Source organism: Coptis chinensis, chromosome 8, assembly GCF_015680905.1.
Source record: "Coptis chinensis isolate HL-2020 chromosome 8, ASM1568090v1, whole genome shotgun sequence".
Lineage (NCBI taxonomy): Eukaryota > Viridiplantae > Streptophyta > Magnoliopsida > Ranunculales > Ranunculaceae > Coptis > Coptis chinensis.
Genome location: NC_141463.1, coordinates 89,097,403 through 89,113,513, shown reverse-complemented (window position 1 = coordinate 89,113,513; position 16,111 = coordinate 89,097,403). Strand labels below are relative to the sequence as shown.

General features: G+C 36.5%; 2 protein-coding genes and 1 long non-coding RNA gene across 31 annotated transcripts in view; 2 read left to right on the top strand and 1 right to left on the bottom strand.

Moving 5' to 3' along the window:
• Positions 1-16,111, top strand: part of LOC147484078 (putative GDP-L-fucose synthase 2) — a 38,899-nt gene that overhangs the window by 8,352 nt on the left and 14,436 nt on the right. Inside the window, exon 1 of one of the 17 annotated variants that reach the window (XM_086575911.1) lies at positions 13,333-14,538. The exons of the other annotated variants lie outside the window; for them this stretch is intronic. Coding sequence (XP_086432037.1) covers positions 13,586-14,533 — 948 coding nt within the window. The 5' untranslated portion in view covers positions 13,333-13,585 and the 3' untranslated portion in view covers positions 14,534-14,538. Of the gene's footprint in view, positions 1-13,332; positions 14,539-16,111 lie in introns of those variants that run through there. 17 annotated transcript variants of the gene reach the window in all.
• LOC147484073 (uncharacterized) overlaps positions 1,724-16,111 on the bottom strand; it is a 54,276-nt gene continuing 39,888 nt past the window's right edge. The window contains exons 1-5 of one of the 13 annotated variants that reach the window (XR_015203794.1): positions 6,105-6,596; positions 5,549-5,837; positions 5,243-5,390; positions 1,918-2,718; positions 1,724-1,836 (exon numbers count right to left, since the gene is read on the bottom strand). This is a non-coding gene — a long non-coding RNA (uncharacterized LOC147484073). Of the gene's footprint in view, positions 1,837-1,917; positions 5,391-5,548; positions 5,912-5,967; positions 6,597-10,485; positions 10,504-16,111 lie in introns of those variants that run through there. The other 12 variants (XR_015203800.1, XR_015203798.1, XR_015203797.1 and 9 more) reach the window with 12 other exon arrangements.
• LOC147484079 (protein SEMI-ROLLED LEAF 2-like) lies at positions 11,006-12,433 on the top strand. The gene is made up of 4 exons (XM_086576258.1): positions 11,006-11,286; positions 11,376-11,569; positions 11,771-12,063; positions 12,233-12,433. The coding sequence occupies exons 1-4, from the start codon at positions 11,225-11,227 to the stop codon at positions 12,431-12,433; spliced, it is 750 nt and encodes a 249-aa protein (XP_086432384.1). The 5' UTR covers positions 11,006-11,224.

Sequence of the window (16,111 nt, the reverse complement as noted above, 5' to 3'; positions counted from 1 at the left end):
CGTGTATAGCCAAGTAGCCAACCTAACATTTCAGGAAATAATTTTAAGCCAATCAACTCCGTTCAAGGCTCTATATTAATAAGAATGAACCATTACTCAAGCTGAAATTTTAGTCTGTGGCCTGTGGTGAGTGACAATCACTGGGGTTTCGTAACTGCATCTGGTTTTGGAAAACTACTGACTTGAGGCCATGCTTGGGACTAGTCAAGCTGCACTTGAGAAAATGGAAATTAGCCTCTTGAATTATGATCACTTCAATAATGCAATGTATCCAGCTCCCTCAATACGGTACATTTTTACCTCATATTGTATCCAGCTCTTGATTTCTTCAGGCTATAGCCTACAAGGGTGATGACTTTATGTTCCAGTTAATGGGAAAGTACCGTGACATGGCCTTGGCTGTGAAGAATCCATGCCACCTCAACATTGCAGCTTGTTTGATAAAGCTGAAACGCTACGAAGAAGCCATTCCCCAGTGCAGCATTGTATGTGTATTCATCAAAGCATTTAGCTTTTTGATATATACTGATTTTCAACTAGCACAAGCAAACTAGTCAGAGTCTTTATCCGAGATTTTTTTTTTAAAAAAAAAAATGTGTGTGTATTAGCCTTCAGATCTATAAAAAAAAAAAGCCCAAAACAAGCAAACTATGAATTTTGACGATTTGAAGTTGATCAAAAATTTCACTCCCGCCCCAAATGTGTGTGTATTAGCCTCCGGATCTATAAATTTTTCAACCTCATTTTTTTTAACCACGCGTTATCCTATGACACACGTGAATTCCCCAAGGTCAAATTGCCAACAATCCTTAATTTTCTCCGGAAGAGGGCAAACTTTGGGCTGTCTTGGACACACCATGGTGGTGTCTCTGAAACACCAACAATTCGAATGTGCTCTTAGTAAACATTTATTCAGCAGCAGGAAGATGGGGAGATGCAGCAAGGATAAGAAGATTGATGAAGGCCAGAGGGTGACAAAGCCTCCAGGTTGCAGTTGGATAGAGGTGAAACGTAGAGTTCACAGCTTCATTGTTTAGATGAGACTAGCATCATGCACGTGCGATGCACGTGATATTAGTGCAAATTTGTAGAATAGGGTAAGACTTTTAAAAGGTTATGATTTCAACTTAACTCAGTTTACATCTAATTATTTTTTACATAGAAAGTTGCTATGTCAACTCAAGCATAATAAAAGTCGAATGTACGTGTTGCATAGTTGAGAGTTGAGACACAGGAATTTGAACCCCTTAACATGTTTGAAATCTTGAAATTGACTTTAAAATTGACTTTATTATGTGCTCTCCGAGTAAACTGCTGGCTATAGTCATTGTGTTCACGACCAAAGTGTACACAATATTTCAAAGAAAAAGATTATACAAACTGAACATGCATTGAAGTTATAGTTTTTTGTATGTTAGATTGGGTGTAGGGCGGTGGAAAGAGATAGATCATCCTTCTAGCTAGCAAAAAAAAAAAAAAAAAAAAAAAGAAAGCATGAGCTGTTTATCCATGTAACTACTAACTTGGATGTATTCATTGAGACATGTTATTTGATGGTCCCAATTGCAATGACTGGTTTATTTTTTTTTGATTGATAAAAATAATGGTTTAGTTATACTTTTGAGATCTTGTAATTCACCAATTATTTGATTGATATGTTATAGGTAGTAGTCTAGTAGAGAGCAGGTATAAGAGAACTGAAAATGGTGAGTGGTAGAATGTATAAGAACAGAAAAATCAACATTTGGACCTTAGTAAGGAGAATTCTTGCTACAAAATGTTTGTTATCTCAGTCAAATGTTTGTGCAACCTTGCAGCACCCTATAACAACTCATCCTTCAATAAATTGAAAAACTAATTAGAATAAAATCCTTCAGAAACTACATTCAATGAACTATGGATGGGATAGTTGCTTACTTGGTAACTAGAATAAGAGTAGCTGCTAGTGTTGGATTGTTTTTGTCTATCTTGAATAATGATCTTGGTGTGTCCATATCTTCCGGTCTCTCCCAGCAAGCACGGTCTTTGTTAGCATCACCAACTCGCCTAACAGAAGCTAGAACTTGAACATAAATGGTTCCAGGATGAGCAGTAGCTTTGAGAATATAATCGGTAGCCCAATGAAAAGCTTCTTTTGCATTCTGCAACTCACTCTTTATCAAACCCCCAAACTCAAGAACACTCCACGAAAGCATAGTAGTAGTAAAATCCATAGGGAAACCAAACTTCACATTATTCCTTGCTCGAACCTCAAAAAATTAGGTGGGAACAAAAATAGACTACATATGACTCTAAATTGCAATCCCACGCTTGGGACCTTGCAACAAATTCTCTCTTTTAATATGTGGTACAAACCAACAAAAGTTCTGCCGTTGGCCATATACATCCCACTTTCCACCAAGTCCACACACAAACTTTACATTTCTCTTCGACACAAAATTCAGTCACCAGAATTGGCGTTATTGCATTATGATGTTTTTGTAAGTATATCAAATCAATTGAGAAAATTATAGGACCTTACGATTCAAGAAAATTACCTTAACTCAGTCTGGCACTGAAAATTTTATCGGAGTCAATGGCCAACCGCACAAATTCAGTTTCATTGGATCGTTCTTTGTAAGCCTACATTTTGAAATGAAGATAGTGGCAGTGTAATTTAAACTACACAACTTTAATAGCTCAGCAGACCACTGCTTCAAGACAGCAACCTAGAGTGAGCTGCTCAGTTTTTTGCGCAGTTAATAAGAGAGTATTGATGTTCACAATTCATGCCCAAAAAAAATGCAATCAAATAATTAATTAAATATAATTAAACATTCAACTACACACTTAAACAAATGGATGATTAACTAATATAATAAAAAAAATAAGAGTACTTATTAACAACATTAAAAACAATGAAGAATCTCACTATTCTAAATAACCTGGGAAATCACTTTGTTGTTTGCCAGAGTTAGTGGCGTCAGTGAAATAAAGGGAATACCATTGCCCAAGTATAATTACGTTAAATTATATCCAAAGTTTAAATTCAAAACTACAAATTAAACCAAGTGTTTTCCATGAAGATCAAGAGAATGCATCCAATTAGATGAGTAAGTATAGATAAAACGAAAAAAAAATATGAAATCGAACCTCGAGAACAGTTGACAAAGTATACACAACTTTATATAGTGGTCCACACAATTGAGCAACAGACTTCTAATTCAAATTTAAAAAAAAAAAAAAAATCCACAACTTCATTAAAAAAAACAGCAGTGAGCGAAATGAAGAAGAGACATAGTGAGAGAGTGAGTAGAGAGATAGGGCGGAGAGAAAGGGTGGATGAAGGTCAAAGCTTCTGAAGAGAGCGAAACGGAGAGACAGAGAGGGAGAGAGGAAAAATCACATACGTGTGAATATATATCAAAGTATTGAGATTGAAGAAATCAATTACTATTCATGTACGTGTGAATAGTAGCGGTCGAAGATGGTGAACACCAAAGCGGGAGACGAACAATAAGAAATTGCAACAGTGAGGAATTCCAAGTGAGGAATATTCGAGAAATCTAGAGATAATACCTACAGATATGAAAAGATAAAATACCCTCACAATAGGTAGTGCAATGACCAAAATACCCAGGGGACGTACACCAAAACAACTGTTTCTCGACCCCCACATTTTTCTATATAGTAAAGATAGTAAGATAATACATGTTTTGGTTTGTATATGTATGGATATGCAGGACCTGTAAAGTTGAAATGGAGTTGCAATTATTATAGAGTAATTAGTTACATTATAGATTGTTTGTTTTGTTAACCTATCAAGAATTATTATCACACATACAGTATGGAAGCAATACCAAAAAGTGCCCCCACTCAGTCTTACTTCGTAGAACTTATTCATATTATACACAAACATTACCAATTTGTAGACAATATACTCTTCCTACACATTAATGAGAAAGAAAAAGACAATAGCTAGGAAATAGGATTAATAGCTAGAGTGGTGGCTATGTCAATCCTTCATTAACCCACATTCTTCATAGTCATCCCTTGTGTAACCCCTTGGCTAACAATGGGAAAACCAAATGAGACACTAATGGACAAAGGCTCGACTACTGACTTAATTTTTGGGACAACTGTGAAATCCCATTGATACAATTCTAAAAAAAAAAAAAAACAGGTTTATAAATTAAGGAAGTATAATACCTAAGAAGATACATACAATTAGCCATGAATTCACAAACCTAAAATTGATAAGAGCCAACAAAAAAAAAAAAGAATTTACAAATCTGAACCTGATGGAGAGCATGATACCATAGTTATCAAAAAAAAAAAAAAAACATTAGCACGCCTCATCTAAGACAAATCAAGGAATATACTTTAAAGGTCAAATTCTTCGGATAAGGAAGACCATGAGATATGTGCTGCTGTGTAGATGTTATTGAAGATGATTAATGTCGGCAGTAAGCGGGCATGTAAGTATGGCCCTATTTCCAATAACAAACTCTTAGAATTCAACCTGACACCAAAAAGGCGCACAATACTTTTAATAAGCCATTAAGTGTGATCAATAACATCTACATCTACATCTACATCAATTGATTATCCAATAGTAAAACCATACCACCTATGTCTTTGTACTTCACTGGCTCAAGATAAGTAAGTTTCCTTAAAAAGAAAATATATTGAGGTTGCAAAATGGGGCTAAGCTAATCATTTAAAGCAAAAGATATACATTTAAAGACATTTTCCTTATGGAATTCCTCTTATTGTGTACATTTAGATTAGATTGTCTAAATGTTTCAAAGTCTTAACCAAATTTTGAGAACACCACTGAAAGACCACAAATTGGAATTGAATTAAGTACAGAGAATCAACAATTTAATCCAAAGGCAGAGTTATCCCAAAACTAATGTATGACAATCTACTCGATGTAATATATGAATGAAATGAAACAATGAAAGATTTAATATAATGACCAAAACCATAACAGAAAAGCTTTTGCTAGTTTTGCGTTTACTATAACACGTACTACTATCCTAGTTCAGTTTCCACATGCATTTAAAACCCTAACCATGGCACTTTGAAATTCAATTTTGCGCTCTCGTTGTTAGTTTTTGTATCAAATTCCTCTTCTTATTTGTGCAGAAATAAAATGATGACCAACTCAAATTACAATGACTAACCACAAATAGTTGTAAGAGTCCAAGTGGATAAACAGTTTTATTTATTAAGAAAAAATATTGTAAGGAAATCATACCTTGCAATATAGTAATCACGTATGAAAGATTCTACAAACACCAAATGCCACATTCGGATGATTCTTTGTACTGAGGTCGAAAATTCAAAAATAATGAATTGAAATAATCGAGAGTGGGAGAGAAAAGGAGGAAAAGTTCTGTTGCATCCTATATTGGTGCAATAGATTGAGCAAATGTTAGAAAATTCAGTACGTAAAAGCTCAGAATCTCCAACATTGATTAATTTAATTCAATCCCATCTCAAAAAACACCAATTCAAACCAAACAAACAGATGAAAGTAACAGAAACTCAAAGGTAAACTTACTTCAAAATACCCATTTGTCCTTCAAAGTTTATTACTGCTGCTGTTATGCTTGTACTGCAACAAAAACCTTGAAGGCGTTAGCTTCATGATGACTGCCACAAAATCTTCAATTTTGACTAAGAAATTCGTGATGAGGTGGAGAGGCAACCATCAATTTCTAAACGATGATGGCAATTCGTTTTTGATGAGTGAAGAGTGTTTTTCTTTTTTGTGGTGAAGGAGGAGGCGATCTTTGAGAGGTGAAGTGTGTTATTCTTTTTTCAGGTGATGAAGGCGGTGGAAGTTAAGGCTGAAAAAGGTGTTTTGTTTTTTTAGTAGAAAAATGGAGTTCGAAGCTTGAAGAGAGAGAAAGAGTGGAGACGAAAATACTAGTTGGATACGAAACGACATTGCTTGATATTGCTGGTGCTATGGGTTACCCGATGAATTTGGCACAATCTTGGCCAGGAAATGATGCATGCCATGGTTGGACTTTTATTACTTGTGATTCACAGGGAAAGAATGTGACTGTTATTAATTTCTCAAAGCAGCATTTTGTGGGTACTATATCTCCGGCTTATGGAGATCTTGCTTCTTTGAGAAATTTGTTATTGAATGATAATAATCTTACTGGTAGTATACCGGATGGAATGATTGCGCTTCCACAGCTCCAAATATTAGATGTCTCGAACAATAATCTTACAGGAAAGATACCGAGTTTTCCTCCAAAAGTGAATGTTAAAACATCAGGTAATCTCCTTTTGGGTAGTGATACACCCACTGGAGGTGGCATTGATAATATAGTCATGGAGAGAAACAAAATATGAAAACTGAACTTGACTTGCTTCTTCTGTATTCTGTACCATAGTTATCGTGATTAAATTCTATGGTGAGCACTGAATTCAGAAAAAGGTGAAAGTGAAATTGAAAGAGAAAAAAAAATGTGTCGGAAGAAAGAAACACACCTGTTCTATTGTTGGAATATAATATTAAACAACAGAAAAGATCTACTTAAGCTTGCTAAAGTATCGGTTACACTTGGTCGTGTTAGTAAATTTAGTCCCACACTGGTCAATTATGTAAGATATTGTGCAAGTTGCCTTGAATCTTAGCTTCCACCTCCTTTTCCATTACTTGTTCTCGATCAATTTGTTTCAAGACCGGAAGGAGGAGATGCACCAAGTATTTGGAATAGTTATGTTCTCCATCTTTATTTAACTTCCTTTCTGACTTATGTTTCTCCTGAAATAAAAACCATTTGAAATGTACATGATATCACTACTGCAGTATGAAGAAGAAAATGGGAAAATGGGAAAATTGATTAAGAGTAATAAATTACGATGCTAAAAAAACCTTATAATTTCCATGTAATGCGCAAGCATTGTTTGCAATTGCAGTTTCAGACACAAACTGGGCAAGACTCAACAACTTCCGTGTGTGACAGGTGTGGATACCTACAATCAATAACAGTGAAGAGAAAGCATAACCATAAAAAACAGAGACTTTCAGATAGAACTCTTTTTGCAGCTACAGAAGTTAGTCTGAAATTGAAACACATGGACAAAGTATGAAGTATAACTAAATGTGGTATTAAATTGTAGCCATCTGTGATAAAATAGAGATTACTAATGCCGGAACAGAATGTGGTACATTAGAAATATTTGTTTCTTACTTTTTGATTGATCGGTAAAAATCATTTAATATCACTGATAGATAAATAACACCAGTGTTACAATAGTTTACAAAATTATGCCTCATAGGCTCGTAGCATGATTCTACTTGACCATCAAAAAGTGCTCTACACTTGTTCTCCCATTACGTACATGTCGCAGATATCGTTTTTCTAAGTTTATGTAACATGAAAGAGTAAATGAAAGCCTTACTCTTAGAAGATACTTCTTTCCAATTATTTTGGGATGTTAAACTTATGATATTCATCCAAACCCAATAAGCTTCATTGTTTCCAATATCTTAGCAATGATTTTCCTTTAAGTAATTTAAGGTTGAAATTTTGCAATAACACGGATTAAAAGGGTTCCCAAATTCATCAAAAAACAGTTATCCAAGTAAAAACTTAAAAAGCACAAAATCTCATTACCATAAAAGGAGAACTTAACAACCACAAAAAAGATTTAACATTTTAAGCATGAATGGCAATATCTTTTTGTTTTACATTCGTGCATCGGACAACTGGCCCTTTATCATTTCTTTGACATTGGTGGCACATAGTAGAATCTCCATAATCCTCTTTCTATTCATCCCAAAAAAAATATTATGTTCAACAATTTATTCGATCCAAAACACAAAATAGGAAAAGGACATGATACATTTTATTGATGAAAACAGATTATTAGTTTAGAATCTACATGAAGTAGAAATGTAAAACACTTACATGTAGTTGGTTTTTCCTTGTGACACCTCCCGATGGAGTAGGTTCCTTCAAACTGTTTTTAAACCTAGTCGATCTTACGCCCGACCTAGATCAGATTTTTCCTCCTCCTCGTCTCAACTTTCTCCACTAATTCCCCGGTCCCTTTTCACCACTTTTTCATCATTAGTCTTAGAGACTTTATCGCTTGTGCATGAACACGTTGGCCATGTCCAAGAGTTGCCAACTCAACATGTACTAATAACACCGACAAAAGTTATTTTATCCGGCCTTAATCCAGCCAACTTCATCGATTAAACCGATCCAAAGCTCCTCTCGAGCATCCGTTTTGAGCCCTACCCACTATAATCAGTATTGCACGCAATGACATTATGAGCAGGCATCCCCTCAAAACTTTCTCCCCATCACTCATATTTCCACATTTCATATACATATGAGCAAGTGAGCTTCCAACAACTAAATCAAAATCAATCCCGGACTTCATAACATACCCATGTATCTGCTGCCCCAAGTTTAACCTCCTTCGACCCCACACAACCCCTTAAAACACTCCCTAAAGTAAATTTATCAGGAAACAATCCCATCCCATGCATTTTCCCAAACAAACACATCCCCTCCTCATTAAACTCAAACTGTATCAACCCACCAACCATAACATTCCACGTCGCAAGGTTTCTTTCCGGCATTTCATCAAACAAAATCCTAGAACGCTATCCAAAATGAAGTGGCTAGAAGAAACAAAATAGTTATATGAAGCGACTGAATGGTAGGATTTGGGCCTTAGATTCACGATGGATGACCCTACTGTTCATGGGACACAAAGAGGCAACTCCTTTGATCTTTTTTAACTTTGCTATCAAAAGTGCGCCTATGTGGCTAGGCCCATGCCCTAGACTCTAGACTCACACTCGTAGTCTTCACGCCAAAGTCTGCCTAAGCTCATCTCTAGCAAGTAGCACTTAGCGAGCTAACTGCATTGTTGCCGATATATATTGAGTCTAAAAGTCGGTGAGAACTCTGTTATTGGCCACTTGTCGGTTAGCTTTATATTCTCAACCTGTTGAGAAAAGTGTGCCGATACATCCGCATGCTTCCGAATGTGCAATCGCGGTGTTTCATCTACAAAACCTAATCATGACATGTTAGTTGATGGTCCCGACTCACGGAAGACATGCCACATGGATGACATTGAGAGGACAGGTGTCTTATATTCTTATTGAGAGATGTCGAATGTTTACTTAGCAAGGTTCGATGCTTTCGGGCGACGCGCAAATTATAGTTAAATAAGGCTCATGTATATTTATTCTTTTTTCTTTTTGCTTACGTGTTTTCCCGTGTTAGTGGTAGTAGTAGAGGTGAGCAAAACCTGAGGCATATTTTCCTTGGTGGTACTTCCACAGCAGGTAATTTGATCTTCGGTTTTGAGAGTGGGTTTTAAGTCTTGATGCTAGAGCGTGGCTTGGCTTTAAATAGAAATGAAAACACTTACGAGTTGGTTTTTTCCTTGTGACACCTCCGATGGAGTAGGTTCCTTCAAACTGTTTTAAAACCTAGTCGATCTTACGCCCGCGACCTAGATCAGATTTTTCCTCCTCCTGCCTGCGCTCAACTTTCTCCACTAATTCACGGTCCCTTTTCACCACTTTTTCATCATTAGTCTTAGAGACTTTATCGCTTGTGCATGAACACATTGGCCATGTCCAAGAGTTGCCAACTCTCGAACATGTACTAATAACACTGACAAAAAGTTATTTTATCCGCCTTAATCCAACCAACTTCATTAGATTAAACTGATCCAAAGCTCCTCAGAGCATCCGTTTTGAGCCCCTACCCGCTATAATCGTTATTGCAAATGACATTATGAACAGGCATCCCTCAAAACTTTCTCCCCATCACTCATATTTCCACATTTCATATACATATGAGCAAGTGAGTTTCCAACAACTAAATCAAAATCAATCCCAGACTTCATAACATACCCATGTATCTGCTGCCCAAGTTTAACCTCCTTCGACCCCACACAACCCCTTAAAACACTCCCTAAAGTAAACTTATCAGGAAACAATCCCATCCCATGCATTTTCCCAAACAAACACATCCCCTCCTCATTAAACTCAAACTGTATCAACCCACCAACCATAGCATTCCACGTCGCAAGGTTTCTTTCCGGCATTTCATCAAACAAAATCTTAGCACTATCCAAATCCCCATTTTGAACAAACCCACCTATCAAAATATTATAAGACATAACATTCTTCCTTGGCAATACACTAAACAAAGTTATACCACTCTCTAAATCCTCACATTTGCAATACATATTAATTAAATGATTCATAACAAACTTTTCTAAACAACACCCAGATGTTATAACCATGGAATGTTTGGTATACATCCTTTAATAAGGTGAGAAGACAAATTTAAAACGCCTATTGTGAAAAAAAAAAAAAAAATTAAATCACTGGTCTGGCAAATTGTGAAAATAAATTTTGTTGATTTAATTTGTTGTTTTAGGCCAAAAATAAATAAATAGAGAAAATAAAAGTTACTTGAGTGTAAGTGTGAAACTCACCAAGATGTTAAGCTTCCCATTGAACACTGATGAGGTCTCTTCCATTAATTTCTCTCTTTGGGTTCGCACCGAGACATCACAAACTAATCCGGTTACTTTATATCCCAACTGGCTCCAGTAATGCGGATGGATTGATTGGACTGGGGTTTTGACGAAGAGTCTTTTGCTCAATTTCTTCTTTCATTTTTTTTTTTTTTTTTTAGGTTTGTTGAGAAGAAGAAGTCATTTTTTTTTTTTTGGAGGGCTTGAAGAATGACATTAGTTTAATTTTGGAAGAGGAATAAGAAAGAGGGTTTGAAGAGATGACTTTTTGTTTGGAGAGTCGGGAGTGTTTTGTATAATTGAAAAAAAAAAAATATAGAAAGAGATTTTTATCTATTTTGGGTTACGAACAATTGAAATCTGCAAAAAAGGGCGTATAATTCTTTTTTTTATGAAAAATCTGATAGTAAGATTTGTTGCTATATTTTCTATTTCAAAGCTAGTTTTCTGTTCATCTCCAGTCCTTTGCTAATTCTTGTTTTGTATAATATTAGAACGGAGGATAATTTTCCCTCTCAATTTCGTATAATTCCATTGAATTCTTCATTATCTTCAGGTTGTATTAGTAGTCCTGGATAATTATGAAGATCATAAGAATAAGGCAGAAAATCTTGACCCTGAAACTCAAGGTACCCAAAGTCGGTGGGTGCAGGAAGTCCTTAAGGTTCAAGGCCATGTTTCTCCTTCACCTGATGTCATGACAAGAGTTCCTTCTTGGAGAAGTATTGTGAACGATAAAGGAGAAATAAATGTACCTATGTGAGTCCTTGCCTCAAATATTTTGCGATTGTTTTCTACATCTTGTGGATGAAGAACAATGTCATAATAGATTCTGTTACTATTCACAGAGAAGATACCAAGAACCCGAAATTTTGGTCTAGGGTATGCCTGCATAACATGGCCAAGCTGGCTAAGGTGGCTACAACGATACGGCGTGTCTTGGAGTCTCTGTTTCGCTACTTCGATAATGGTGATTTATGGACTCAACATGGATTAGCTCTTCCTGTTTTGTTGGACATGCAGTTGTTGATCGAAAGTTCTGGTAAGAGTTTGTCAATTACTCAAGAACTGTGTTTCCATATCAACGGGAAATCCATCTTGCAAATAAGGCGCCTTGTCTGGGCAAATTTTTTGAATGATACCTTTATTCAAGCTATTGTTTTGAGTAGTACTCTCCCTCATCCAATTCTCTTGCTGTCCTTATAGCCCCCGTCTTCTTATATTTCAATACCTCAATTTGCAGGTCAAAACATGCATTTGTTGTTGTCTATTTTAGTCAAGCACCTTGACCACAAGAATGTCATCAAACAACCTGATATGCAACTAAACATTGTTGAGGTTATCACTGCCCTTGCTCAGCAATCTAAGGTTCAGGCTTCTGTAGCAGTTGTTAGTGCATTCACTGATCTCCTGCGACATTTGAGAAAAAGCATACACTGCTCACTGGAAGATTCAAGTCTGGGTATTGATATAATTAAATGGAACAGAAATTTTCAAGTGGCGATAGACGAGTGCCTTGTGCAGATATCGAATAAGGTAGTCTTTTCTCTCCATGTTTCTCAGTATTCTCATCACTCTTCATGTTTGACAGTATAAATGATTGGGAAGAAGTTTCTGGTATTTCTTTCTCCGTTTCCCTAAATACTCGAGACAAAGCTTTTGCCAAAACTCAGTAAATATGAAACTCAGATACTACGGTAAACAGGTTGGAGATGCAGGCCCTGTTCTTGATGTGATGACTGGGATGTTGGAGAATATCTCAACTGTTACAGTGATAGCCAGGACTACAGTATCTGCCGTTTATCGGGCTGCTCAGATAGTGGCATCTTTACCAAATTTGTCGTATCAAAACAAGGCAAGTCAGGCTGCCATCTATTGGTGCTGGTCCAATGATCTGTGCAACTGAGTACCAGCAGCACCCTCACATCTTCTGGCTGCCAGCATCGAGTCCATATGATAACTTTCTAAAAGCTGCTGGCTGTTGACATGACAAATCTGGATAAGTCATCATGACCCTAAAATGGCCATTCCGGTTAGTGACTCTGAAGCCACTAGCAACAGCTGCAGATCCAAGCGTCAAGTATACTGTGACATCTGCAATGCTGCATCAAGATAAATCATATAAAACGCCCAAATTCATCATTTTCTTCGTAGATTAACATTGGATGTATAATATTACGTGCTAATTTAAAATAAACCACCCCAAACAATTTTGAATTTTGAAGGGTGTGGTTCATTAAAATGCAAGGCATATCTAATACAAATAAAATAAAAAAAATACTAAGGACTAATAATAATAATATATATATGATTTCTCATTCCATAAATATATATAATCATAGTGCGTACAAAATCGAGAAATCAACATACACACTGAAAAATAAAAGGGTAAATTCGTGATTCGGCCATGATGCCATTGTCAGCAACTCAGTATGTAATACTTTTGGACTCTCTTAATTGAGAGGGTTAACAATCGATATCGTGGGGTTTCCCCTTGCAAGTTATCCAATTTTACTGGAAAACAAACACTGTTACATCACCAAAGAAATGATGTGCACTATTGGGTCTACGACACTATTGTCATGATTTTTAAAATCATAACTGAACATGCATATTTTCTGTTGAACAGCAAAATACATATTAACATTAGCAGTAGTTGTATACTGTATAGTTAAGTGAGCGGAGCAAACGTTCTGGGCCAAGGGGAGTATTTGTACAAAAGATAACTTGGTTAGTTTCTGTCTGTCTGTCCTCATTCCTCATTTCTTCTCTTCGTCTCTCTCTTCACACCCTTTTAATCTCTCTTCTCCACTCCTCTCTCTCCGCTCACGCCCCCACTGCATAGTAGCCGGTACATGTGTACAGTAAAGGCAAGCCCAGATCCAACCCACCAAAAAGAAAATATTGATACCGTATAATATACCGACATTTAACTGTCGAAATTTATCCTACATATATATATTGAGTAATTGACACACTGTTCGGTAAATACTATTACATTTCCCTCTCCAGAATTTCAGATCTGTAAATCTCAATCTCAAACCAGTCTCTCTCCATAATGGATTCATTCTTATCAGACAAATCCTCAAAAATCTTCATAGCCGGACACAAAGGTTTAGTCGGTTCCTCAATAGTTAAAAAACTAATTGAATCTGGCTACACAAATCTCCTCCTCCGCACCCACTCAGAACTCGACCTCACACGTCAAACCCAAGTCGAACACTTTTTCTCAACTCACAAGCCCAATTACGTAATTTTAGCAGCCGCAAAAGTGGGTGGCATACATGCAAACAACACGTACCCAGCTGACTTCATTTCAATAAATTTACTCATCCAAACCAACGTCATTCGATCATCTTACACCAACCACGTAAAAAAATTACTATTCCTCGGTTCTTCATGCATATATCCAAAGTACGCCATGCAACCTATTAAAGAAGACGCGTTACTTACAGGTTCTTTAGAACAAACAAACGAATGGTACGCGATTGCTAAAATAGCTGGGATCAAAATGTGCCAAGCATATAGGTTGCAGTATAACTGGGATGCTATATCGGGAATGCCAACGAATTTATACGGGCCGAATGATAACTTCCACCCTGAGAACTCGCATGTTTTGCCTGCGTTAATGAGACGGTTTCATGAGGCGAAAGTTGGGAATGATAAGGAGGTTGTGGTGTGGGGGAGTGGTTTGGCTTTAAGGGAGTTTTTACATGTGGATGATTTAGCTGATGCTGTTGTTTTTTTGATGGATAAGTATAGTGGATTGGAACATGTTAATATAGGGAGTGGGAAAGAGTGTAGTATTAAGGAACTAGCGGAGTTGGTTAAGGAAGTTGTTGGGTTTGAAGGGGAATTGGTTTGGGATTTGAGTAAGTTGGATGGGACACCGAGGAAGCTTATGGATAGTTCGAAGCTTGCGGGGTTAGGATGGGTTCCGAAGATATCGCTTCGTGATGGACTTGTGGATACCTATAAATGGTATTTGGAGTATGTTAAGCAATAATGCAGGTGTGGTTGGAACATGTTAATATAGGGAGTGGGAAAGAGTGTAGTATTAAGGAACTAGCGGAGTTGGTTAAGGAAGTTGTTGGGTTTGAAGGGGAATTGGTTTGGGATTTGAGTAAGTTGGATGGGACACCGAGGAAGCTTATGGATAGTTGAAGCTTGCTTGGGGGTTAGGATGGGTTCAAGATATAAACGCTTGTGATGGACTTGTGGATACCTATAAATGGTATTTGGAGTATGTTAAGCAATAATGCGGTGTGGTTGTTTATTATTATTTTTTGTTTCAATTGTCCATGTTTTCTATTTGATGACATTGCTGTTTATTTATTAGTATCATTAAACATGAGAGTTGGATGGAATTTGTTTGAAATTTTATCAAGTCTAATCGTGGCGTTTTACAATTGTGAGTTTGTGATTATGCTTTGACGCTTTGTATTTGTGAGAGGTGGGATGGCAAATGATAAGTTGGTAAAAGGTGTCAACCCTGTGGGGATGTCTTAGCTGTGTATGGATGCCTGAGCACTGACTCCTATTAAAATTTCCACGATTACTTATGAAGTTTATTTACTTATAAGAAAAAGTCTTAGCCTTTTAGTACTTGATACTCTCTATTCTTATTCTCTTGGTTAACATCGAGTATAATTAGTGTATTGGTGCTTTTGTAAAGTTGTTTGTGGTAGGTGCTTGATTACCTTTTTCTTACGAAGAATCAGCTGGGAATCATACTTGTTAGAAAAGGAACATATTATTCTTTTCTAGAGGAAACAGTAACCATAGTGTCTATACTGCACGAAAATGACTGTTTTTCATGTCTAGCAGTGGTGGTAATACTAGTTGTGCTGGCCAGTCCTATTCCTCTAGAGAATTTTTCTGATTTGCTTTTAATATAAGTACTCCCCAACATGTTGGTTGTTAATTGGTCAACCACCTTATCTTGGAATTATGGGGTGATGATTTAAAAGGTACTTACACGCTCAGGTTTGAACAAGTTCTTCATGTTGCCTATTAATGGAATATGTATTTACCATAAAGTATGAATGAGTCGTGGGCATAATCTTCAAAAGTATCGATCGTTAAATATGTGTATTACATTCTTTCTTTCTTTAAATAATTTCTAGTATAGTGAAAGGTCTAAACATTGATATTTTCCATCTTAAGTTGTGTTTAGTAAATGTTTGAGATCTCTAAGTCCCAAATCAGTGATGATAGAGATAGCCTTAGATATTATCTACCAATAATGTTTCGAGTTGGTGTAGTAAAATATTTTGGGTGGTCATTGCCTGCCTTTTGCAATAGAAAATGAAGGTAAAAATTGACAGTATACCTTCAATATATTTGTTAGTGTTTTAGATTTGTATATGCATATTGCCTATGGATTAGGACCGCCAATATGTATGTGGAGTTTATGTAGTCTCAACTGTAGCTATATAGTGTCTGGCTTTGGTCGATAGCACGACTCAGTAACTGGATAACTCCTTCCAGTATCATTCCGATTCTTTCTTTTCATTGTTGTTTCCTCATGTCCAACTTTGGTGATATCCCCTTTAAGTTTGGGTGATAATGAGTCAATAATCAA

Coding starts and splice junctions, on each gene's coding strand:
- LOC147484079 (XM_086576258.1), top strand. CDS start 11,225: ATGACAAGAGTTCCTTCTTGGAGAAGTATTGTGAACGATAAAGGAGAA. Junction 11,570..11,770: donor GTTGTTGATCGAAAGTTCTG/GTAAGAGTTTGT, acceptor CTCAATTTGCAG/GTCAAAACATGCATTTGTTG. Junction 12,064..12,232: donor TTGTGCAGATATCGAATAAG/GTAGTCTTTTCT, acceptor TACGGTAAACAG/GTTGGAGATGCAGGCCCTGT.